Here is a 25509-nt window from a genome sequence, read left to right on the forward strand (position 1 = left end):
GCGTCAAATATTTTAACGTGATTAATTTAAAAAATTAATTACCGCCCGTTAACGCAATAATTTTGACAGCCCAAAATTTTAAACAAAAATAATGAAGCAAATGTGACACACAGAATGGCTTGCTAAAATTTGCTTAAATATATTGTTCTACGTAACGGACGTCAGCCAAGGTCGGCCCTCCACATTTTTACCACACCAAATCTGGCCCCCTTTGCAAAAAGTTTGGACACCCCGTTGTAGACTATATTGATATTATAAAGTCGTTTCTAATTAGTTCGAATAATCGAGTAATCGGATAATCGGATAAGGAGCATGTATTTTTACTCACTCAATGTGACACCCGGGCTTCTGTATTGGAGGTACCAGTGCATCCCTGTTGAAAGTTAATCCCGCTATGCTCAGTTCTTTACATTTTAGCACGAATGAAAGATAGCGTTTCCTCATAGCTTTACACAAGAGAATAAATGGTCTTTGCTTCCTTTTAATCGCATTTCAATGAATTTTGTCCATTTCTGATTTAGCCACGCTCCTATATGAAAACCTTTACCATCACTGTCACCGTTATAGTTTTGCTAGCTAGCCGCAGGTCGCTCGCCCCAATGCCACTCTTACCTCTTATGCATCACTAAACAAAGTAATTAGCTACAGTGTATCACAAAAGTGAGTACACCCCTCACATTTCTGCAGATATTTCAGTATTTCATGGGACAACACTGACAAAATGACTCTTTGACACAATGAATACTAGTCTGTGTGCAGCTTATACAATAGAGTGAATTTATTTCCCCTCAAAATAACTCAAAATACAGCCATTAATATCTAAACCCCTGGCAACAAAAGCAAGTACACCGCATGGGAACTACGTACATCTCTAAATGTCCAAATTGAGTACTGCTTGTCATTTTCCCTCCAAAATGTCATGTGACTCGTTACAGGAGTGCTGTCAGCATTGCTGCAGAGATTGAAGAGGTGGTGGGGGGGGGGGGGGTCATTCTCACCACCATGCTTGACTGTAGGCATGACACACTTATCTTTGTACTCAGGGGTGCACATAATTTTTTTGCCCAGGTTCTCAGAGGAGGACCTGGAGATGTGACTTGGTCCTCATTGAGCTTGAGAGCCGACCCGCCTGATGCGATTAATTTATGACAAGCTTTACTTCGAGCCAATTAACTTTAATTAATTATATTAACAATTAATGCTTGATTAACATCAACTGGCACAACAAAATTGCCATTACTTTGAAGTGAAATGTAAAGAAATAAAAAGCACCAATTCAAAATAAAGGGCATTATGCGGCTCCCACATTAACTCCAAGCCTTTTTAAAAGTGGGATGTCCTCCTCATAAGACCTCATTGAACGTGCATGTTTAGCTTTGTAAAATGCGAGCAAAAACACGTTTGTCAGTGCATGTCGCTGTTCATTACCTTTATTCCGCCACTTGTCCATAGGGCGAGTGGGGTCCTGTTTGACATCGATAGTTTGCTTAATTGCCACATGCTCTGTTTTTGTCGTGCTTTTCAAAGTTTGGATGGCTGATATTCTTTGACCCTACATAAAATGCGCTGCTCTTATCAGCGACATTGGGATTCTCACGGCACATTTTGTACCGCATTTCCGTGCGAGCATCATTTGCTTCTAGCAATGGTACCTCCTGTAGCCACTTTTCAGCATAAGTCCTTTTTTTCGGTAGCTCCGGTGACGTCTCTGTCGTCTGTCTGTCTTTTGACGGGGGTGGGGGAACACGGAAGTAATTACTCAGTGTGGCCTGCCTCTTCGACATTTTGAGAAGTTATTTTCTCGTGTCCGCCACAAATACAGTGGTCAGCCATCGGTACGCAAAAGCGTCTGGAAGCCGTTGAGAGCCAGCGTGTTTGTCTACGTCCAGTACACATGCGCGCATGCGGACCACTTATGTGCACCCCTGTTTGTACTCCTCACTTGGTCGCCGCCACACGTGCTTGAGACCATCGGAACCAAACAAATTAATCTTCGTCTCATCAGACCAGAGGACATGGTTCCAGTAATCCATGTGCTTTGTTGACATGTCTTCAGCAAACTGTTTGCGGGCTTTCTTGTGTACCGTCTTAAGAAAAGGCTGCCTCCTGGGGTGACAGCCATGCACACCATTTTGATGTAGAGTACGGCGTATGGTCTGAGCACTAACAGGCTGACCCCCCCGCTCCCCCCTCCCCACCGCCTCTTCAATCTCTGCAGCAATACGCACAGCACTCCTGTAACGAGTCACGTGACATTTTAGAGGGAAAATGACAAGCAGTACTCAATTTGGACATTTAGGGATGTACGTAGTTCCCATGCGGTGTACTCACTTTTGTTGCCAGGGGTTTAGATATTAATAATATTAATATATTTTGAGTTATTTTGAGGGGAAAATAAATTAACTCTATTATATAAGCTGCACACAGACTAGTTTTCATTGTGTCAAAGTGTCATTTTGTCAGTGTTGTCCCATGAAAAAATATACTTAAATATCTGCAGAAATGCGAGGGGTGTACTCACTTTTGTGATACACTGTATCTATTGACACCTACTGATATGGAAGAGTATTGCACGATTACCAACCACTGGACAGTACACTCAGCAACGGCATATTTGCAGATTCAATTCCCATAAACATTTTTTAAATGAATTAGGTGGAAGTGCATGATTTTCCACAGCACACCAAACACTACGTCACGGCACACAGTGGTTGAAAAACACTGCACTAAGCAATGGGAAAATGTGATATGTTCTAGGATGACTTACAGTGCAACTTCAATTTTTAGCTGAATGGCTTTACAAAGCCAGATTTTGAATCCTACCCAATCCAAAGAAATCTTTCCCATAGGAAATACAGTAAATGTCAGTCATTTGTTCCACACTCCACAATAGTTGAGGCAGTAAAAGCCAACCTATCTGCTCAGCAACATCCTGTCAAAAATCAGGCTGTCAAAATAAAAGCACGTCATTGTCAAAGTAGCCAATAAAATCATTTTGCAGATGGTCGTCAACTAGTTGGGATGCCAGGATTAATCAAGTAAGCGACAACTAACGGACTATCAAATTAGTCGACAACAATTTTAATTGTTGATTTATGGTTTACAGACTTTGTTGACCTCAAAATTGTCCAAATCAAAATTTTGCGTGTGTTGCTCTCTCATCCTTTTAAGCATTGTGTTTTCTTGCGGTAGCTGTAAAGCAGATTGTTGATCTGTTGACCACATTAGTGTGCTTAAACCACCTTGATTTGATATTACTACGTTTAAGTATTTTCTTAAAGCATCTTAAGTATGTTCTGGCTGTATCCATTTAAACAAAACAAGCTGAAAGCGCACGGTAGTACTTTAAGTGTCAAAGTCGCCTCTGGTAGTACGTTTCGCAGGTGTTGCACATTTTGGCAGAACACCAGTTTTGTCATACTCTCGTCTCATCCAGTCTTTCCTGTGCATTTGGCTTTTGCTGCTCGTTTTGTGAAATATCGACAGTGCTGTCATGCTCATTATGTTCCTCACGGGTTCAAATTGAAAGGGGTTGAACAGATGACACGTTTATGTCGCTAGAGTCATACTTTGTAAGCCCGGCAGCGTAACCAAAAGACGTCACGGCACTGCGACTTCAACAACAATGGCGACCTACTAGTTAAACTAATTTTACAAATTGTATAAAGACGAAAACATCAAGAGGGGTTTTAATATCAAATTATTTTAACTCATAATAACGTTTATCTTTTAAGAACTACAAATCTTTTTATCCCTGGGTCCCTTTAAGGCCAAAATGCTCACAAATGCTCTCCAATTCATTCCAGTTGCATCCTCCCCATTGTCTTTGTTAGCATATTGTAAGACAAAATACATAGACACACATATATAGACACCCCATGATGTGTTGGCAGACATGTCTTGTTGCCAACATATACCTAGGACTACATATTTGACACTCATGACAACCGTGTGAAAATTCTTTTTTTTTCTTTTTTTTTCTTCAAATCGTGAGATTATGATGATTGTGATTGCGTCTACGGTGCTTTAAATGACTGAGAGCACATTGGAGACTTACGAAAGATGGCAGCCGCCTGGCACATGGGCTCCAATGGGCAGCCAAAGTCAATTAGGTCTCTACAATCCACTGTCTATGGTTGCAGCTCACTTCAAACAGGAATCATTATGCCAGTGACCTTTTACCAGTGGCGCCACCAGGGGGTGGCCACGGCCACCCCTATAAATTGGTTGGCCAGCCCACTGGCCACCCCACTTGCCAGTATATCGTTAGATTATTGTAGCATCAGTTATGCATTTCATCCCAAATTAATGCATTCATTTTGTTTTGTTAAATGTAGGGCTGTCAAATTTATTGCGTTAACGGGCGGTAATTATTTTTTAAAAATTATTAACGTGAAAATATTTATCGCAATTAATGCATTCGCAGTACGACTCATTCACGCATTGCCGCAAACAGCCTACAATGGCGTCATTTTACCTCTATACAGAGATAAGAGGCAGTGTCAAGTGAGTGGAGTAGATAACAGCATTCATTGGGGCCGTGCTTTTAATTGGCAAAAGCTTTGTCATCTCTCCCACAGTAACTATAAATATTGTGGGAAGCGACGTGGGGAAAAATGACAGGAGTTGGATCTTTTTCTTAACACCTTGTAGTGTACCCAACGCAGAGAAGATATAGCATTTGCAGCCCCCACACACAGTCATGGTTGCACCACTTCCCATCATGCATTTGGGCAGAATAGTTAAGTCGCTACAGTATCATTTACTGAAAGCTCAACAAATACACTAGATGGCAATATTTAGTCACAATATACAAACTCACATTTATCCTTTAAGAATTACAAGTCTTTCTATCCGAGGATCCCTTTCACAGAAAGAATGTCAATAATGTTAATGCCATCTTTTGGATTTATTGTTATAATAAACAAATACAGTACTTATGTACAGTATGTTGAATGTACATATCCGTCTTGTCTTATCTTTCCATTCCAACAATAAGTTACATAAAAATATGGCATATTTTAGAGATGGTTTGAATTGCGATTAATTACAATTAATTTTTAAGCTGTGATTAACTTGATTAAAAATTTTAATCGTTTGACAGCACTAGTTAAATGTACACATTATGCCTAATATATACATAACACAATAAAACAGAATTGTTGTGGAATTTAAAATGTTGACTGGACAGTTACGGACTAGGCACATTAAATCATTAGTAACATCAAATATTACACAATACAACAAAGTATATCAGTAGTCGTGTCCTTAAATCTTTCTGATAGTTTCCCCCCGACCTTTTTACTGCAATAATATAATGAAAACCTGAAATTATGGCTTTTAGTTTTGGCCACCCCAAGATTTTAAGTGGCCCTATCTGGCCACCCCTATGAAAAATTTCTGGAGGCGCCACTGCCTTTTACCCTTTTAACCTTTTTAACTTTCACGCTGTAAGATGGTGTCTGTCAGGAAAATTGCCGAAGAAAATAAACAGATAATTATCTTGTATTTCTCAAAAGATATTTATGCAATATGTTGGGATCCAAAAGTCTAATTATATTATGCATATTATGTCTCTTCGTATCACAATATACTGATAATACAGCGCAGCTTTACTATCCACTAGTGCAAGCTAGTTTCAGATGGTTGACCCTTAATGAGAAATCTAGTTTTATATGCGACAACTAAGGCCAGACCCGTGCCGTCCATAAGGCGAGCTAGGCAAATGCCTAAGGGCGCAGCAGCATCCAAAAGGGCGTCAAGAAAAATATTCAAATAATATTTGATGATAGCAGTATTAAAAAAATATATACAATACAAAAGAACAACAAAACCATTTGTAATAAGTCTTTAAATAATAATGAAATCATTTTTCTAGTTTGCCTTCTGCCCGTTTCACCTGTGATGCGATAATTTCACCACAGACCCTAGTCTCACTCACCACCCAGCAGACCAGCGAGCTACCTGAAGGTGCTATTTTTAGCTTCCGCAATTGAGCGACGTTTCGGTGACAACTTCATTAAAAGACAAAAGCCCTCTGGGTCAGAAAAAAAAGAATAAAGAAAGCATAAACGTGAAAAAAAAATTGAGGTTTGTTGTGATGATTTTTTTCAACAGCATAAGCACGTAGACTTAGCGCAACTGCAAGCTAGCGGTTATTTACATAGAGTTTATATGACTTACTGCTAAAGCAACATTTTACTGTATTATTAGCCAGGCTGTTGTTTTAGAAATATTTTCAGTATTCAGCCAGCTGTGGATTAGTTTCAGTTAAATTTACTCCCCCTTCCATTTTAGAAAAATTTGGACAAAGTGTATGGGGGACTAAAATTGTCTTGCTTATTTTGATGTGATGTGAACCACTTTTACCTTGTTTAAAATTGTGCTTTTCAAATAAATTTGCCTTGCCTATAAGTGCCCAGGTTAATTAAATAAATACACCATTAAATATGCAATTAATAATTTCAAACTTCTGTGGTACGGGGGACTAAAAGTGCCACAGATTTAAATGCAAACATTTGTTATTAAATGTGTCATTAATTCATTAACCCTTGAGAGTCGAAGGACGCGCCGGCGCGTCCTCAGCGCACATCGTCTTTGAAGCGCCCTCACGTTTTAAATACGTCACCCACATGCCGTTGGTTGGTCTCGTTTTAAAGTGCGGAAGTTGCGGTTTACTCTCGTTATTATTTGAAGTCAATCGACCAATTAAAACGTGAGATATTGTCATTTAAGTTTTATAGTTTTATTGTCCTCTCAAAAAAACATTAAAACGCTGCATGGATCATTTGTTTGTGTCTATATTTCCATCATTTCTTGTCCTTTTTCAAAACGGAAGCTCCATGAAAAAACCACAAATCAAACGAACCCTTTTGAAGTCACAGTGGAAGCACAAAATGTGTTTTTTAAATAAATATAACTGCCATGCGAGGTTCCACCGAACGAGAGGGAGAAGTGTTCTGAAGCAGCGAGGTGGCGAGCCGACGGCCGTTTGGATCGAGCAGCGACTTTGTGTGACTTTGAGAATGAACGGAAAACTAAATTTAGCGCAAGCAATTGTGCTATTTGATCAACTTGAGGAAGAGGATGGTCCAAATTCGTCATCATCGTCTTCTTCGGAAGAGTCCTCGAGTGAAGATAGTGACGGATTTGAACACGTGGGTGTCGCCATCGACGAGCAGAGGTAAGCAAACTCACTTTTTTTTTTTTAGGCTGGAAAAAGTTTCTTTTGAAAGTTTCTTTTGATATTGCATGACAAAGTTAATTTTGATGCAATATAAGTGTGTGTTTGTGTATATAATAATAAAATGTGCATATCAGATCAAAGTCGTACGTGAACTGTGTGTATCCAAGGCAGGAATTTATAATTGTGGTGATCTTCTTTCTATATGAAGATTAGGGATGTAGCACATATTCAGCTATGGTATTCTTTCTATTGTCATACATATAGATTTCCATTATTATTTATTGCTGTATATATTTTTATTTTATACTTTATTATTTTCATAAATACTGACTTTTTTTCATGTACATTTATAGTGACAATGAAAGTAAAGTGAAATGAAAATGGAAGGGTGGAAAGAGGACCAACACCCCATGGAAGTGTGGGCTGTGTGATGTCGCCCTGTTTCGAATTCCAGGACGAAACTGCTTTTCGGAGTGGCATGCCTGAAAAAAATTTAACTGGTTTATTGTAAATATTTTTGAAAATACTTTTTTTCCCCCAATGTTATATATATATACATTTTTTCCCACAATCAGTCTTCTCAATTTGTGTATATAAATGTGTGTTCAAGAAGCTTGATTGTGTGTACATAGTTTTCATCAGGTGATGGGCCGCAATACCTAAACTCATAAAGAGATGGCCTCTAAACACTTTTTGTGTTAGATGGTATATATTTTTTCACTGTTCGGTCTGCTGTATATAACCTGTTTTGACTAGAGCATGTATAAAGGCAAAAAACGCCTATGCTATATACCTGTTGTTTATGTTGAATTGTCAACTATAAGACTATTTATTCTAAATTTTTTTGGTTGAATGTTCATCCTAACATGTTGAATAAATATTACAAAGTTTCAAAACGGTTCGTTACGCATGTTTGGTTGTCAATTGGACATCAAAATTAAAAATTTTGACAAAACGATTGTGGAATTTTTGGTCTTTTTGGGCCCAAAATGATGATTTATAATTGGTCAGTGACGTTGGACATGAAGTTCAAGGTGTCACAAAAAAAGGGACCAAACCAGGCCATCGTAAACAATTCTTTCTTTGAAATATAAAGGCAACTTCAAAGGCATGCAAAATCAGACAAAATAGGCCCAGACCTTAAAGGGTTAAAATGGCGATCACGTACATGTAAAAAAAATATTCTTTTTTTTTTTTTTTTTGCTATCATATATTATTTAATTCATTATTATTGTATAGTCCTGTGTAGTTGCAGTGCTTCAAAAATTTATTTTTTTTAACTACGCCTATCAAAGTTAGTGGCCGGATCCAATAGGCAGGTACAGTAGGATGCAAGAATTTAGGCGCTATTATGGTTATGTTATGCTGGTTTCACAATCAGCAGCTATTTGACTAATATAATGTAACATTCCACTTTCTTCTCTTCTGAAATATTTTCCTTCTACCTCTGTACATCCTGGGCCATCTTTTACAGTGAACTTATCCATATCAGCACCAAGTCCAGGAAAGAAGTGCACCTTCCAAAACAACTGTCATATGAAAGTGCAATAGATGCTTTTGCATCAGTAAAGACAAGGTGAGTAAGGTTATAGGTCAAAGTGAAAAAAAAGTTGAATTTTAAAGTGTTCTGTGTGTATTTATATAGGTTTGTGTGGGTGGGTGTCCTCAATTCTAATTTATTTAATGCATTTGTTTTTGAAGTGTTTTTTATTGGTGCTTTTGAATAGTTATTACAGCATTTTTCTTTTAATTTCTGCACTTGTTCGTTGTTGTCTTTTTTATATCATAAATTACAAAAAGATAATGTGCTTTTTCGGTGTGAGTTTTTAAATATATGTGGTGAAAATAGGGGGGGGGGGGCAACAAATATGTTGCCTAGGGTGCCGAATTGGTCAGGAACGGCCCTGACTAAGGCATAAAAAAAGTCATTGCAAACTAATTAGAGACAGTCAGGAACAACGGGGAAAAAATTGGACTGCAAAAGTAGGATTTGGTGTCGTATCTGCTGTGCACTTTCTCCAAAGGCAGCTTCACTCACATGCTCCAAGAAGTAGCAGTCAGCAAAGTAGTGATCGGCGGTCCGTTGCTGTTCATACAGATGTCCCAGAATGCAATGGTGATGACGGCGGTGCTCGCAGAAGGACAACGTGACGGGCTCCCTCCTTTGGGACGAATTGGACGAGCTGTCTGTGGCCGTCTGCGGCGAGAAAACGCATACCCGTCACCAAGCGGAACTTGATGACAACGATGTAATTGTACGTCCTTCCACTTCCGTAGTTTTCCACCATTCCATTCAATTCTATTCTCACCGTGAACACGTCGTCATCGCCAAGCTCGGTCTCGTTCTGCAGTGTGGACGAAGACGTGGTCGATCCTGGATCAACAAACATCAATAAACTTTTAATAAACTGTCTAGCCTTGAAGTCTACTAGCCTAATGCTAAATAGCATCTACAGTGGGGCAAATAAGTATTTAGTCAACCACTAATTGTGCAAGTTCTCCCACTTGAAAATATTAGAGAGGCCTGTAATTGTCAACATGGTTAAACCTCAACCATGAGAGACAGAATGTGGAAAAAAAAAACAGAAAATCACATTGTTTGATTTTTAAAGAATTTATTTGCAAATCATGGTGGAAAATAAGCATTTGGTCAATACCAAAAGCTCATCTCAATACTTTGTTATGTACCCTTTGTTGGCAATAACGGAGGCCAAACGTTTTTCTGTAACTCTTCACACGCTTTTCACACACTGTTGCTGGTATTTTGGCCCATTCCTCCATGCAGATCTCCTCTAGAGCAGTGATGTTTTGGGGCTGTCGTTGGGCAACACGGACTTTCAACTCCCTCTGCAGATTTTCTATGGGGTTGAGACCTGGAGACTGGCTAGGCCACTCCAGGAGCTTGAAATCCTTCTTACGAAGCCACTCCTTTGTTGCCCTGGCTGTGTGTTTGGGATCAATGTCATGCCGAAAGACCCACCCACGTTTTATCTTCAATGCCCTTGATGATGGAAGGAGATTTTCACTCAAAATCTCTCGATACATGGCCCCATTCATTCTTTCCTTTACACAGATCAGTCATCCTGGTCCCTTTGCAGAAAAACAGCCCCAAAGCATGATGTTTCCACCCCCATGCTTCACAGTGGGTATAGTGCCATTCAGTATTCTTTTTCCTCCAAACAAGAAAACCTGTGTTTCTACCAAAAGTTCTATTTTGGTTTCATTTGAACATAACACATTCTCCCAGTCCTCTTCTGGATCATCCAAATGCTCTCTAGCTAACCGCAGACGGGCCTGGACGTGTACTTTCTTCAGCAGGGGGACACATCTGGCAGTGCAGGATTTGAGTCCCTGGCGGCGCATTATGTTACTGATAGTAGCTTTTGTTACTGTGCTCCCAGCTCTCTGCAGGTCATTCACTAGGCCCCCCCGTGTGGTTCTGGGATTTTTGCTCCCAGTTCTTGTTATCATTTTGACGCCACGGGGTGAGGAGGGAGTTGAAAGTACATGTTGCCCAACAACAGCCCCAAAACATCACTACTCTAGAGGAGATCTGCATGGAGGAATGGGCCAAAATACCAGCAACAGTGTGTGAAAATCTTGTGAAGAGTTACAGAAAACATTTGGCCTCCGTTATTGCCAACAAAGGGTACATAACAAAGTATTGAGATTAGGGCTGCAGCTATCGAATATTTTAGTAATCGAGTATTCGACTGATATTTCTATCGATTAATCGAGTAATCGGATAAAACATTTTTTTTTAGGTAAGGAGCAATTATAAATATACATCACAAAACAAGACATTTCATCTAATATTGAACCATTTTCAGTCGAACAATGTCTTTATTTTCGATGTACATTGTTGAAAACAGCCAACAATTGCATCTCAGAAGTGACTAGAAAAAAACAAAAAAACTTTTTTACTGTTTTTACTCAAAAACTTCTTATAAATCTTATAAACTCTTATTAAAAAAATCTTATTTCTTACCTAAAATTTTCATTACGCTTGATAACACACTAGGGCTGCAGCTATCGATTATTTCAGTGGTGGATTGATCAATGAACTAGTTAGTTCGACAAATCGAGTAATCGGATAAACATGAAAAAATTAAAATACCTGAGCTGGGCCTCAAATGGTATAAAAAAAGAAGTAAATAAGGATCTACTTAGGTACAACAAAAGAACAATTAGCTAACTTACAAAGTAAACTTCCACTATCTTAAATGCTAGAAAATACTTTTTTTTTTTTTTTACAATGCTCTTAACAAATGGTTCAGACACATATTACCACAAAAATTGGCAAAATATACCTTTAAACTAAATTACGAATGCATTAAAAAACATTAGTTCAAACAAAAACCTAGCTTATGTTGGTCTTAACAGGGAGGAGCTGGATTTGGCCATGTAAAATGAGGCAGACTAGAGGGCAGTGTATCCACCCAAATCAATTAAAGTAAATGCAAACACTTTCATAAACAAACCATTACAGCCCCACTTTAATTAAACGAATACTCGAAGCAGCAAAATTTAATTTGAATCTTTTTTTCTAATCGAATACTCGAGTTAATCGATTAATCGTTGCAGCACTAATTGAGATGAACTTTTGGTATAGACCACATACTTATTTTCCACCATGATTTGCAAATAAATTCTTTAAAAATCAAACAATGTGATTTTCTGGGTTTTTTTTCCACATTCTGTCTCTCATGGTTGAGGTTTACCCATGTTGACAATTACAGGCCTCGCTAATATTTTCAAGTGGGAGAACTTGCACAATTAGTGGTTGACTAAATACTTATTTGCCCCACTGTACGTTGCGGTCGTTTATGAGAAAAAAGACACAGTAACACGGTCATGTCATCGTACCTTCCGTCAGATCCTCCAGGGCCTTCCGCACGCCGCGGTCGAAGGCGCGCGCGTCGGCCGGACTCTGGAAGGTCAAGCCGCACTTCCTGTTGTCCACCCTCCAGTGGTGGAAAGTGGGTGTGGCCTTGGTGTAGACCAGGTCCTTCTTCAGGAAACATTCAAGAATCACCTGACACCACAGGACGAAGACATTACTGAAAAGTATTATCAAGCAGTCAACGTCAAAACAAACTAAGCTGAACGTAAATGTGCGGGTATCAGCTCTAGTTAGAAATTGGTCACGCAAGTTGTCACCTGTCTGTCTCGCAGTCGTTCCGCGTGGATGAGGAAGCTGCTGCGACCCAACAGCCCGGCGGGCGTCAGTCGGCACACGCCCACTCGGCTCAGGCCGCCATCTTGCGCTAGCCAGCCGCCACTGGAGTCGTCGCGGGTCATCACCACAGCTTTCACGCGCACCATGTAGCTGTCACTGCCCACCATAACAAAACACACAATGAAAACGGTCAGTCCGTGTTATTTTGGACTATTTTAAGTGTATTGTAATATATGAGTGTGACAAAATATTAAAATGGTGTTGTATCGTACTATTTTGTATCCCAAAATGTTATCAATATGCTTTTGCCAAGAATCAATACACGTAGTCCCCGGGTACGCTGGCTGCGTTGGAAGTAACCCTCTAAGTACACCTAAATACCTCTTAAATCTCAAAATAACTATCCAAAAACATGTATTACACGTCATTGTATTGTCCTCGCCAAGACTTTGGAGCCAAGTCAGTCTAGATATGTGCTGGTATTAGGAGAGGGAACCTCTTGGTATGTCACGATACGATGCGATTTGCGATACAAAGCTCACGATAACGATGATGTGACGATATGGCGATACAACGATTACTGATACATTGGTCAGGAAATCATTCTACGATATTCTATAAACAACTAAAACAGAAAAACAAGCTTCTGCTGTGAATTGTAATGAGTTTGTCACTTGTAGACGTCCAATCCATTTGAAGAGGGAGGGTGGCAACGCTGCCATCCCTCCCACTTCAAACGGATTGAACGTCTATGGCTGGTAGTGGCAGCCAATGCCATGAGGTAATTTTGGGCCATTTAAGGTCATTTACCTGTTGATTTTCAGTTACTTCCTGTTGATTTTGGCGTATTTTATGGGTCTCTTCCTGTTTATTTTAAGTTACAGAACAAGAAGTGACCTGGGAATTACCCAAATGAATAGGCAGTGACTCAAACTCAACAGAAAATGACCTGTAAATGCCCTAAACTGAACAGCAAGTGGCCTGTAAATGCCCTGAAAATCGAACAGAATGACTGTGAATGCTCTGGCTTCGAATGAACGAACGTTCCCAGTCTAAATGGATTGGGCGTCAAGCATAGGCTTTTGGGTTTGACTTTTGGGGCAGGGGGGGCACAACATGTTGATGACCCCAAAATGCAGTGTCTGCCATAAAGTTAACTTACAAGAATATTTTTAATAATAAGTTGACAAAGAGCATTTTTTGTTTCCCCTCATTTTTGAGGGGAATTCTAAATCAGGCTGCTTTGGCAATACTTTTTGCCAAGATCGTCATCCATTGAATTTGGTACGCCCGCCAGTGTCGTGCCAATGTAGTTACCCCAGTCAAAAATTGTATCCCCTGGGCGAAACCATATGGAGGTAGACTTGTGTCCTTATTCGTCAATCAAAAAAAAACTTGCTTCAATTAAAAAAAAAAGTTGCTTCTATCAAAATCTATATTTTCTACCCCCCAAAAAAGTCGCTTCAATGAAAAAAAAAACTGTTTGAATACAAAAATAAATTTGAAACTCAAACTAAAAACAAATGCATGTGAAAGCTATTTTTCTTTGATTAATTTTTAATTTTAATTTTTTTTTGATTGAAGAAACTTTTTGATTGAAGTAATGTTGATTTGTGTTTGGGCCACATTTTGGCTAGGACGTTTTTCTCTATTATTCAATCAAAAAATACGTTGCTTTAAAAAATATAGATTTTCAAAAAGAAAAATCACTTCAATCAAAAAAAAGAAAAATTTCAATCATAGAAAAAAGTTTTTGAATGCGAAAAAATATTTGAGATTGAAAAATTTGCATTTGAACACTTAATTTTTCATTGAAAAAGTTTTCTTTTATTGAAGCAATCCTTTTTGTGTTTGGGCCATATTATGATTAGGACATTTGTGTCTAAATCATTCAATCCCCCAAAAAGTTGCTTCAATCAAAATAAAATATTTTTAATCAAAGGAAAAAAAATCTTTTTTAAAAATGTTATTTCTCTAATATATCTATCTATCTATCTATCTATCTATCTATCTATATATCTCTCTAATATGTATATATATACAGTGTTGTTAATCTTACTGAAAAAAAGTAATTAATTATAGTTACAAATTACTTCTCCCAAAAAGTAATTGCGTTAGTAACTCAATTACCTGAATGTAAGAGTAATTAGTTACTTGGCAAAGTAATTGGTGATAATTACTTTTTTTTTTTCCCCCTCAAAAAAAAAAAAAAAAAAAAAAAAAAAACATTGGGCACACAATGTGAAGTTTTTTGTGAAGGTTTTTGGTACAATTGGCCCGAGCCCAATTCTTTACCCTAATTTTCTCTTTACCCTGAATCAACTGTTAAAAGTTGTTAAAATTGCTCCCATTATTGCATTAGTTCCCTTCTCTCTACTTTCGACATATGAAAGTTTTAAAACTGTTTCATCATTTAAAGATAGATTCAAGTCAAGATTTTGCCGATTTAGAAGTATTTTAGATAAAAAGTTACTTAGGTTCGCTAGGAAGGTTCTCTACAACAGAGCCGTCCTAAAAAGTCTACTGCTTTAAGATGGCGGCTGTCTACTAACGCTTTTAGTGCCATGTCTGTCATTTGCATCTAGTTATATCTATATACAGTACATGTGATATCTGCCATGTCTACCATATCTACCATAACATGTGGGCGTAGTTTGTAGGCTATCGGCTACAACATGTATTATTGGAGCTACCTAGCATCGCGTTTGCTCGGCGTCACAACTTTTTTGCCTCCTCCCCACTCCTGTTCTGCTCTGTCGTCTCGGTGAGTCCGTCACCCTCAGACTTTTCGACCAATATAGTAACGCATAGTAACGCATGCCTTTCCGTCCTCAGTAACGGTAACGGCGTTGCCAAGATGAGAAAAGTAATTAATTAGATTACCCACTACTGAAAAAAATAACGCCGTTAGTAACGCCGTTATATTGTAACGCCGTTATTAACAACACTGTATATATATATTATATATATATATATATATATATACACACTAGGGCTGTCAAACGATTAAAATTTTTAATCGAGTTAATTACAGCTTAAAAATTAATTAATCGTAATTAATCGCAATTCAAACCATCTATATAATATGCCATATTTTTCTGTAAATTATTGTTGGAATGGAAGCATAAGACACAAGATGGATATACTGTATATATTCAACATGCGGTACATAAGGACTGTATTTGTTTAATTTGTTTATTATAACAATAAATCAACAAGATGGTATTAACTAGAGCTGGGAATCTTTGGGCACCTAACGATTCGATTACGATTACGATTCAGAGGCTCCGATTCGATTATAAAACGATTATTGATGCACCTCACTCCTTTTTTTTTTTTCCTTAATTTGTTTTGTACATTAGTTCCAAAATTGTTCAAAAATCCTCTCAGGCTAAACCAAACTACTATTTCAGTATCAAGTTAACATATAGCAGTAAACAAATATACAAAAATAACAGTAAATAAAAAACTCCAGTCCCCATTCTATATCAGCAGCTTTAAACTACTTTCAATTAATTTAATGTTGTGAATCAACCGTTAAAGTTGTTAAAATTGCTCCTGTTATTCCATAATTTCTCTTTTGTCTACTTTCAACATGTAAAAGTTTTAAAACTATTTTAAAGATAGATTCAAGTCAATATTTTACCGATTTAGGAGTATTTTAGATAAAAAGTTAATTAGGTTCGCTTGGAAGGTTCGCAACAACAGCCTTGCAGGGAAGTTTACTGCTTTAAGATGGCGGCCGTTACTAACGCCCGCATCTAGTTTTTTGTAGATGTGCTGGTAACGATACCGAAGCTATAATGCATCTAGTCCTATATAAATGATATCTACCGTAACATAATGTGGCTTGTAGCAGCTTTTCGTCAGCAGTCAGGTATGTTGTTGCTTTTTTTTTATCTCGTGGCATGAGTTGAGCTAGAGCCGTGAGTTGAGCATTGGCATTACCCGAGGGGCCGGGTAATGAGAAGCATGATGTTTAGCTACTCTCGCTCCGTCCCTAATTGCGTACCGAAGACTGCGCGGCGCGCTGAGTGTGTCGTACTTCTGCTTTACTTGGCATATTTCAATAATCGGAATTTGGATGTTTGTGAATCGTTCTCAAATCTTCCACGGCCGAATCGCGAATAATCTAAGAATCGGAAATTTTGCACACCTCTAGTATTAACATTATTAACATTCTGTTTAAGCGATCCCTGGATACAAAGACTTGTAGTTCTTAAAAGAAAAATGTTAGTACAAGTTATAGAAATTTTATATTAAAAGTAAAACCCCTCTTAATGTTTACGTTTTTATAAAATTTGTAAAATTTTCAATCAAAAAATAAACTAGTAGCCTGCCATTGTTGATGTCAATAATTACTTACACAATGCTCCTGGGTGCTGAAGCCTATAAAATCAGTCGCACCCAAGCGACAGCAGAGGGCAGCAAAACTCCGCAAAACACAATTAACAAGTGGGCCTTTCACTCTACTGTCATTTAAATCTGTCTGAGCTGGGCAAGTGCGTTAATTGCGTCAAATATTTTAACGTGATTAATTTAAAAAATTAATTACCGCCCGTTAACGCGATAATTTGACAGCCCTAATTATATATATATATATATATATATATATATATATATATATATATATAGTATATATATTTTTTTAATTATATGCAAAGCAAATGACTGTCTAAGGTGCTGGAAAAATAATTTCGACCCGTTATAAAAATGTTTTTTGGTTCATTTCATTAATTTTTGCATTTTTGTTGCAGTTTTATTGCTTTACAACTTTTATATATATATTGGCAAGTCAATTACATGCAATGACACTTTTTGGGCACCGGGGGGGGGGGGGGGGTGGCCTGGCCCCCCTTAAAATCCGCTTCTGGCGTCAAGTACCGTGCACAAATGGTGTAAGAATTTGGTAGCAACTTGTTGGTTCATTTTTTTTTTCTTTTTTTAGACATTGACACCTTTTTAAAACGATATCTCGATTCTTGGCAGGAGCATATCGATAACCTTTTGGGATACAAAGTATCACGATATATCACCATTTCAATATTTTGTCAAACCCCTAGCGCCAGATGCCCAGTAGGGTGTCCCAAAAAAGTAAATCCAGGAAACCTCGCACACCCTCTCAATGCATTCCACTTCTTGCCAAAGTACTGTGAGAAAAAATTCACAATGATCGCTTAATATTTAGGGTTCCCTCAGAGCACATGTAATGTCTGCTATGCCGTATACAGGGGCCAGCCGGGTAGGGGCATCATCCTGATGTTTTCAACTGTCCATTTGCACTCACATGCATAGAACGTATGCGGTTGTGCACTTGTTGTTGTTGCCTTGACCTGGGGTTGACAGTGGCCGATCCAGAAAAGCTATCTGAAACTCGAAGGGGGGGGATTTCCCCCCAAAATATAACTGATTTTGAAAAACTCATCGGATTTGGGAAGCTTACCACGTGGGAGGTGGTTTAAGCAAGTCTTTTTCTGATAGAATGTGGCTTCGAGAAAATCGCACTTTTTTTTTTTAACTGGCACTAAAGGGGGGCCATGGCCCCTTTGGCCCCCCTGGATCCCACAGTGGGTGTTAAAGCTGTTTACCATTGTGCAACATAGCAGGAGGATAATCTGCACCGCCTGTTTGTAGCAATTTATGCTTTCTTGAGCTGCTTGAGCTGCTCTCAAGAAGTTCCGTGGGCATCTCTGGTACTTGAGCGAGGACTTGGCCCCCCTGGCGATGTTTTCAACGAAGACCGAGGAAGAGGAGAAGGCCAAGATGCTGCGCAACCTCTACGAGGCTCAGGAGAAAGGGAAGGAACTGCGGCGGCTGGAAGGAAGGAGGACTCTTACACTCAAGAGGGCTGACCTGGGCGACTTCATCACCCGGAGGTCGCAGAACCTGTTTCACTGCCTGAAGCTGCCTCTCTCAGCTACAGTCGCGGATCTGCGGGAAGTTCCAGTTGTCGTGTCCGAGCTGAAGTCGGTGAATGATGTTGCCGAGCGAGCGGCGACCGACTTCAACCAGTGCCTGACGAAGGACGAAGATGAGTGGCAGTTCACCTTTTAGGTCGTCGAACATCACAGCCGCCAATTCCCCATGGCTGACAAGGCCAGCTTCCAGTAGTGCAGCTGTCACTTCCCTGTCTTCAGTTGTATTGCTACTATCCAGTTGTATTGCACTTCAGTTGTATTGCACTTCAGTTGTATTGCACCAGTGTATGTAACACCTTGTCCAATGTGAATTGTGCAAGGTAGACAATCGGTCTGGGAGAGAGGCGATCATTAGTCAGAAGAGTGCGAGACCGACACGTTAACCACTGCCAGTCCAGTAGGAATGTCAATGAGGGAAGCCTTAGCAACCAGCTATGGGAGTGAAATTTCGTGTGCTCGGTTCTTTTAGCAAGTGGAATACAATGAAGGGGTGTGCGATTCCGAATCTGTTAATATGTGATTTTATATAGGGGGCCTGGGACACCCTAATGCCCAGTCAATTTAGACTGGGAGGGACGAATGAACATCCGGTCATTCGAATCCAGAACATCCACATCCAGTCCTTCTGATTTTCGGGCCATTTCCAAGTCACATTTTAGGACATTTACAGTTCACTTCAAATGAGTTTGGGTCCCTGCCTATTCATTTGGGGAGATTCCCTGGTCACTTCCTGTTCTATAAGGCAAAATCAACAGAAAGTGACCGATGAGTTTTGATTTTGGGGCATTTAAGGTCATTTGCTGTTGTTTTTCAGTCACTTGCTGTTTATTTTGGGGCATTTCTGGGTCACTTCCTGTTGATTTTGGGTTGCCGAATATTCGTTCATTCGCTGCCACCCTCCCAGTACAAATAAATTGGACGTCTATTAGTGATAAACTCAGTTCAATTCACAACAGAAGGTGAAAAGAGCTTGTTTTTTTGTTCATCACTTGCATAATAAAATATTCTAGAATAATTTCCTGACCCATGTATTGATAATTGTTACATCGCCACATTGTGAGATAATCGTTACCGTGAGCATTGTATTGCAAATCGTATCATAAAGTACCCAGAGGTTCCCAGTATTGGAGTTACGTTCCTTAGGTTATTAAAGTTAGCAAACGGTTTGCTTGTCATGTGATGCCACAAGACTCCTCCCACCCACATTGACACTCTCTACGTTTTTTTCTTACGATTTTAAAACATTTTTGGTGAAAACAGTAACACTTGAATTGTGTGTAAAAAGAAATACATCTTGTTCAGTTGTTTCTTTTCCTGATTAATCATCACACACATGCACACTGCTGATTTCCTGTGTGTGTAGGTGTATGTGTGTGTATTTGCATGTGATTCAGCTTGCCATTCAAACAGATGGTATGTGTGTGTGCAGCATGAGTCATCACTGAATTTTCTGGCGGTTTGCAACAACACACACACACATTGGCGAGATTGGCTGTGAAAAAAAGCTAAGCATTGTTAGCACGACAGTTAGTGCTCACGTGCTTGATAATTAGTCGGGGTTTAACAATACATCGATTTGAAACGATTGAAGCCCTTGTATCGAATCATAGAATTTGTAATATTGGCAAATATTGTATTGTTGTCCAAAAAACTTACACCCAGAGTTAAAACTAGGCTGTACACTTACAGTGCCGTGGAAAAGTGTACGGCTCTTTCTTGATATCCATTTTTATATCACACAGAGACAACCTAAGGAAATTCAAAATGCAATTAATAAATGACTAAGTAATTTATCAAGGCACAAATAAATTCAGACCTCTCCAGCTATATGTAAGAAGTAATTGCCCCCTTGAAACTGAAACAGCAATATCTGATATTAAGCAATTGCGATAGTTGGTGATGAGTCTTTCATATGGCTGTGGAAGAATTTTAGCCCACACTTCTTTGCAAAATTGTTTTATCTTTACCAAATTGTAAGGTTTCCACTAAGCCTTGTGTCGTATAAACAGTACCTAATTGTACCGTACATATCTATTTTTTATTACTTGACTTTATTAATATGACGTGTTCTGTCCTCACTCTACGTGAAGTTGTTCAGCTTTACAGAAAGCAAACAAACCAACTGTGCTATTTGAAGCTTTCTACTTCCTTCACTTTTGACAATTCGTAAAGCTGTAACACACAAATGTACACTTACGTTCAAAACGACACGCATTTTAACAATAAAACACTTGACACAAAACTACTGGTGTTCAAACGTCCATCTAGTCTAATCAATATGTAAATTTAAATTAGCCTAATTTGCCAGATAATTATCAAATGCTACAAATCCTAAGGTATTTACAATTCTCAGAGCAAATCGCTCACACATAACTACACAAACTGTAGTTCTAAACTTAATTACAAATGCATACATATATTAGCTGAAACAACTTACAGCCTAATGTGGGCCAAACCAGAGTGCAGCTATCCTTTATCCATGTCAGACGTCTGCTCCTCAGTTATACCAGGCGACAGTCCTGCCAGACCCAACACTGCCACCAGAGGGCAGTGTATCCTCTATCCTTAAACAAAATACAATATTTTTGGACTTTTTAGATAGTTATTTTGAGATTTAGTGGTACTTAAAGGTACTTAAAGGGTTAATTACGACTTAACGCGGAAAGTCGGGTTACGTCGCCAGCGTAGAAAGGAACTCGTTCGTAACCTGGGAACTATGTTGGGAGAAATGTATTGTATTCATGAATGTGTCCTCAGTTGATGTGGAAATAATGTTCCTATTGCTTGTTATTTTTGACGTATTGTCTTTTCACCACAAGATGGCAGGATGGGACTTAATCATCGAAAGTACTACTTATAGTGCGTCATTTTTGTTTGACTTTGATTTGTGGGATTGCATGCGAAGATAGCATGAGAAATGGACGTATCCGCATGTCGGTGGAAATTAAACGCTCCGAGTTTTGGCTGAAAGAAAACTTATTCTGCGTCAATTATTCCTACGAATGCAACGTTAACCTGCAACCACCTCAACACTCTGCCTTTTCGCTCTCAATGTGCTAAACGGCGTCATTGTAAACTGTTTTAAGGCAACGCATGAACAGGTAATTCCGTGCATGCATTAATTGCGTCTAATATTTTAAAATGATTAATCAAAAATATTAATTACTGCCCGTTAACGCGATAAATTTGACAGCACTATTATTGCAATATATTGCAACCCCCCCAAAACTTGCAATGACATTTTTTCCAACATCGTTCAGCCCTACTGAGAGGCTGATTGAACACTCTAAATTGTCTGCAGTTGTGTATGCGTGAATGGTTGTTTGTCTCTGTGTAGGCATGTGCAGGTATGACATTTTGACGGTATGATAACCATAAGCAAAAATACCGCGTTTCAAGGTGTTGCAATTATAGCTGTAAAATTTGTTATTTTGAAATGTTTGTTCGGTATGAAGTTAATAAGTTGAATATTAATGGAGAGTGAGAGCAAGAGACAACACTTGTGTATGATTACCTTGAATTTTGTGTAAAGTGACGGATGATGGTCACGTAAATGTGAAATCATGTTGGAGGTGTTGCCTGCACGTCGGCTTTCATTCCTTCTCCAAGCCGCGGCCGTCGGTTTCTTTTCAGTAGCCAAAATACTCTCATACTAGACTAGACTTTTTGAGAGGGTTTGAAAAAGCTCAGTTGTAGTTTCGAAAGCAACAGCACGTAGGAGTGGGAACCTCTCGGTACCTCACGATACGATACGATTTGCGATACAAAGCTCACGAAAACGATGATCTGACGATATGGCGATGCAACGATTATCGATACATTGGTCAGGAAATCATTCTAGGATGTTCTAAAAACGACTAATAAACAGAAAAACAAGCTTCTGCTGTGAATTGGAGTGAGTTTATCACTAGTAGACACCCAATCTGTTTGAATTGGGAGGGTGGCAGCGAATGAACTTTCGTTCATTCGCTGCCATCCCTCCCACTTCAAACGGATTGGACGTCTATGGCCGTCAGTGGCAGCTAATGCCAGGCAATGAGGTAATTGGGGCTATTTAAAGAGCATATGACACGAGAAAAAAAGTCTTAAATGGCATTATTATGTGAATTAGAATCATATTTTGAGACGATTCGACTATAAACAACAATTTAGCAAAGCATAGATGACGAGAAATTAGTCTTTTAATCTGCCGGTTAGCCACGCCTAGGGCTTTAGCGTCCCCAACAGGTGGATGACGTCAGCGGTAGACTGCGCTCATCGGTTTTACTATTCAGCCCATTGAGGGGGAATTATTCAGAACGAGGAAAACGCGACGAAGAGAGCCGCAAAATGTCATTGTTTCAGTCTCTCTACTCCAATATTTTTACAGGATATTCTTTTTATCCAAGTATTTTTCCCCAATAGCTATATAAATGGCTTGAAAAGGACCAGTCAGCTCGTCGAGGGGGAACTATTCACAATGAGGAAAACGCGACGAAGAGAGCGGCAAAATGACATTGTTTCTGTCTCTTTACTTCAATATTTTTACAGGATATTCTTTTTATCCAAGTATTTTCCCCAATAGCTATATAAATGGCTTGAGAAGGACCAGTCAGCCCGTCGAGGGGGAACTATTCACAACGAGGAAAACGCGACGAAGAGAGCGGCAAAATGTCATTGTTTCTGTCTCTTTACTTCAATATTTTTACAGGATATTCTTTTTATCCAGTATTTTCCCCAATTGCTAAATAAATGGCATGGTCATGACAAATAACAGTCTTGTGCTGAATGGAATATGAAATAATAAAAATGCATTTATTCAGGACGACATGGCAAAATTACTCCATAATGGTCAAAACTGTCGACTTCACCTTTACTGTCGCACCTCCCGAACGATATTTTATGACACCTAAATCGGACATATGTCATTTCCCTTCCCCGGCTTCGGAGAATGTAAACAAACCAGAAGGCGTGACAGCTAGCCGACATGCTAACCCGAACCGAGTGATGTTTCAAAGTCTTCGAAGCGGAAAATCACACATAACTATCCTGGATTATTTGACATGACAACCCGGTTGTCGATTGTCTTAGTGGATCGGCAAACCGCCCGGCGGAGAGCAATTTACAGTTCGTTCCCCAGAGGAGGGTGGCTGAAGTTGTTGTGCAGCTAACGTGCTGCTGCTAATGAGCATTAGGAGAGCTTTTTACATGCCTATCAATGATCAAACGTAAGTAGTCCTTCATTTAAAGGAAGTTTGTAGTGTTTCCTTTGTAATCGCTGTATTCGTATTTGACATAACACAAAACAAGATGTTTACTCACTTCCTCGTAAGTCCAATGGTCCCACAGTAAATATCCACGGTGAATGGGAACCTTTTGAAACTCCAAAAAGGCGCATACGCCTCTCCCTCATACAGAATGATTTTTCTGCAGCAGTTTGGCTGGCGTGATGCGAAAAATAAACGTATTAATCCGCAAAATCAGCTGAATCCTTCGTCCTCATACACAACAGTACACTGTAGCGTGAAGAGGACGTCTTCTACCGTACACGTCACAGCGCCCTCCTCCTCAATGCAAGACTGAAGCCGGAAGTCACTCATTTTCATGGCGCGGGATTCAAAAAACTAAATAAAAATAGGGATCGCTTCCACACACATCCAAGCGGCCCATACCATTCAGGGGCTTAAAATACCGCGTGTATTATGAAATAAACATGCTTTTTCGTGTCACAGGCACTTTAAGGTCATTTACCTGTTGATTTTCAGTTAACTTCCTGTTGATTTTGGGGTATTTTATGGGTCACTTCCTTTTTATTTTGAGTTACAGAACAGGAAATGACCTGTAAAAATGAACCGCAAGTGACCTGTTTCAAAAGGTTCCCATTCACCGATGGATACTGGCCAAACAAGCCTTACTACTGTGGGACCATGGGACTTACAATGGAGTAAACATCGTGTTTTGTATTATGTCAAATACTGGGATCATTTTAATATGTAGGTGGCTTGCATTTTGTGGCTGACATGCTCCTCCCCTCAGCCAACGACCGGCGGCTTGTCGCACATCCCCCCGCCGGGAGAGCACTATACTCGGCTTATTGCCCTCTTCATGTGCCCGGTGTTCTGTCAAATTTTCCGACCGATCAGAAATTGCAACTTTTTCGACAGTTTTGACCATTATGGAGTAATTTTGCCATGTTGTCCAGAATAAATGCATTTTTATTATTTCATATTCCATTTAGCACAAGACTGTTATTTGCATGATCATGACATTTATTTAGCTATTGTGGAAAAATACTTGGATAAAAAGAATATCCTGTAAAAATATTGGAGTTGAGCGACTGAAACAATGACATTTTGCGGCTCTTCTTCGCCGAGTTTTCCTCGTTCTGAATAATTCCCCCTCAATGGGCTTCATACTCAATCAGATGAAATCGTTACTCCGCTGACGTCATCCACCTGTTGGGGACGCTAGAGCCCTATAGACCCTACCCACCTACGTCACAAAACCACATGCTCGCTGTATGGTTCCGCCCACTTGTCCGTCATTTTGACTCTGTATTAGCATTATTTTCAATTGATGGCGGAATTTAAAATGCATTTCATGGAAGACCCGGTGCTTTCTGATGCCGCAAACTCACTGGATCTGTTGAATAAAAGGCATTATGAGGAAAAGCTTCGTTCTATACAGTCGCCAGATCCATATTTGATGCCCAAATCGATGTTTTTCGACCCACTGTCTTCGCCCTGTCTGCCTGACATCTGCTACGCAGATATTTACAATTATCTTGTCCACACTAAATCAGCCTATTCTCACGAAAATATGAAAAACTTCAAGAGCTTGGAGGCTTATAAATACTTCGTTGCTGGTTGGGTGAAACAGGTCCTCGTCCACGAAAATTCGGCAGGAATCTATCTTGTGCTTGGAAAGGTGAGTTACGAAATTTTCAATTCAAAATCTTTTGTTATTGCTAACATCCACTGTCAAGTCTAATGTATTTCATGTCGTTTGTCAATGGAGTTAAGGCTTTTAATGTTTATATGGTTTAGCGATAGCACTCTCACTACATACATACGTGTATGTTGTCGGCGATTAGCCTAGCAATGATCTTAATTGTGGTTATTTGTCAGCCCCGTAGACGAGGCCAGTTTCTTTCACTTGGTACCAGCGAAATATTATTCAAAAAATAACGATGGTGGAAGAAAGGGAAGTCACAAACATCTTGAATTTGAAACTATGTCGTACTACGT

General features: G+C 39.2%; 1 protein-coding gene across 1 annotated transcript in view; it reads right to left on the reverse strand.

The window, feature by feature from the left end:
• The window catches only part of spred2a (sprouty related EVH1 domain containing 2a), a 43118-nt gene that overhangs the window by 15768 nt on the left and 1841 nt on the right, over positions 1-25509 (reverse strand). Inside the window, exons 2-5 of the mRNA XM_057843300.1 lie at positions 12347-12521; positions 12053-12221; positions 9496-9560; positions 9225-9383 (exon numbers count right to left, since the gene is read on the reverse strand). Of these exons, the coding sequence (XP_057699283.1) occupies positions 9225-9383; positions 9496-9560; positions 12053-12221; positions 12347-12521 (568 nt within the window). The remainder of the gene's footprint in view (positions 1-9224; positions 9384-9495; positions 9561-12052; positions 12222-12346; positions 12522-25509) is intronic.

Source organism: Corythoichthys intestinalis, chromosome 8, assembly GCF_030265065.1.
Source record: "Corythoichthys intestinalis isolate RoL2023-P3 chromosome 8, ASM3026506v1, whole genome shotgun sequence".
In the NCBI taxonomy this organism is placed as follows: Eukaryota; Metazoa; Chordata; class Actinopteri; order Syngnathiformes; family Syngnathidae; genus Corythoichthys; species Corythoichthys intestinalis.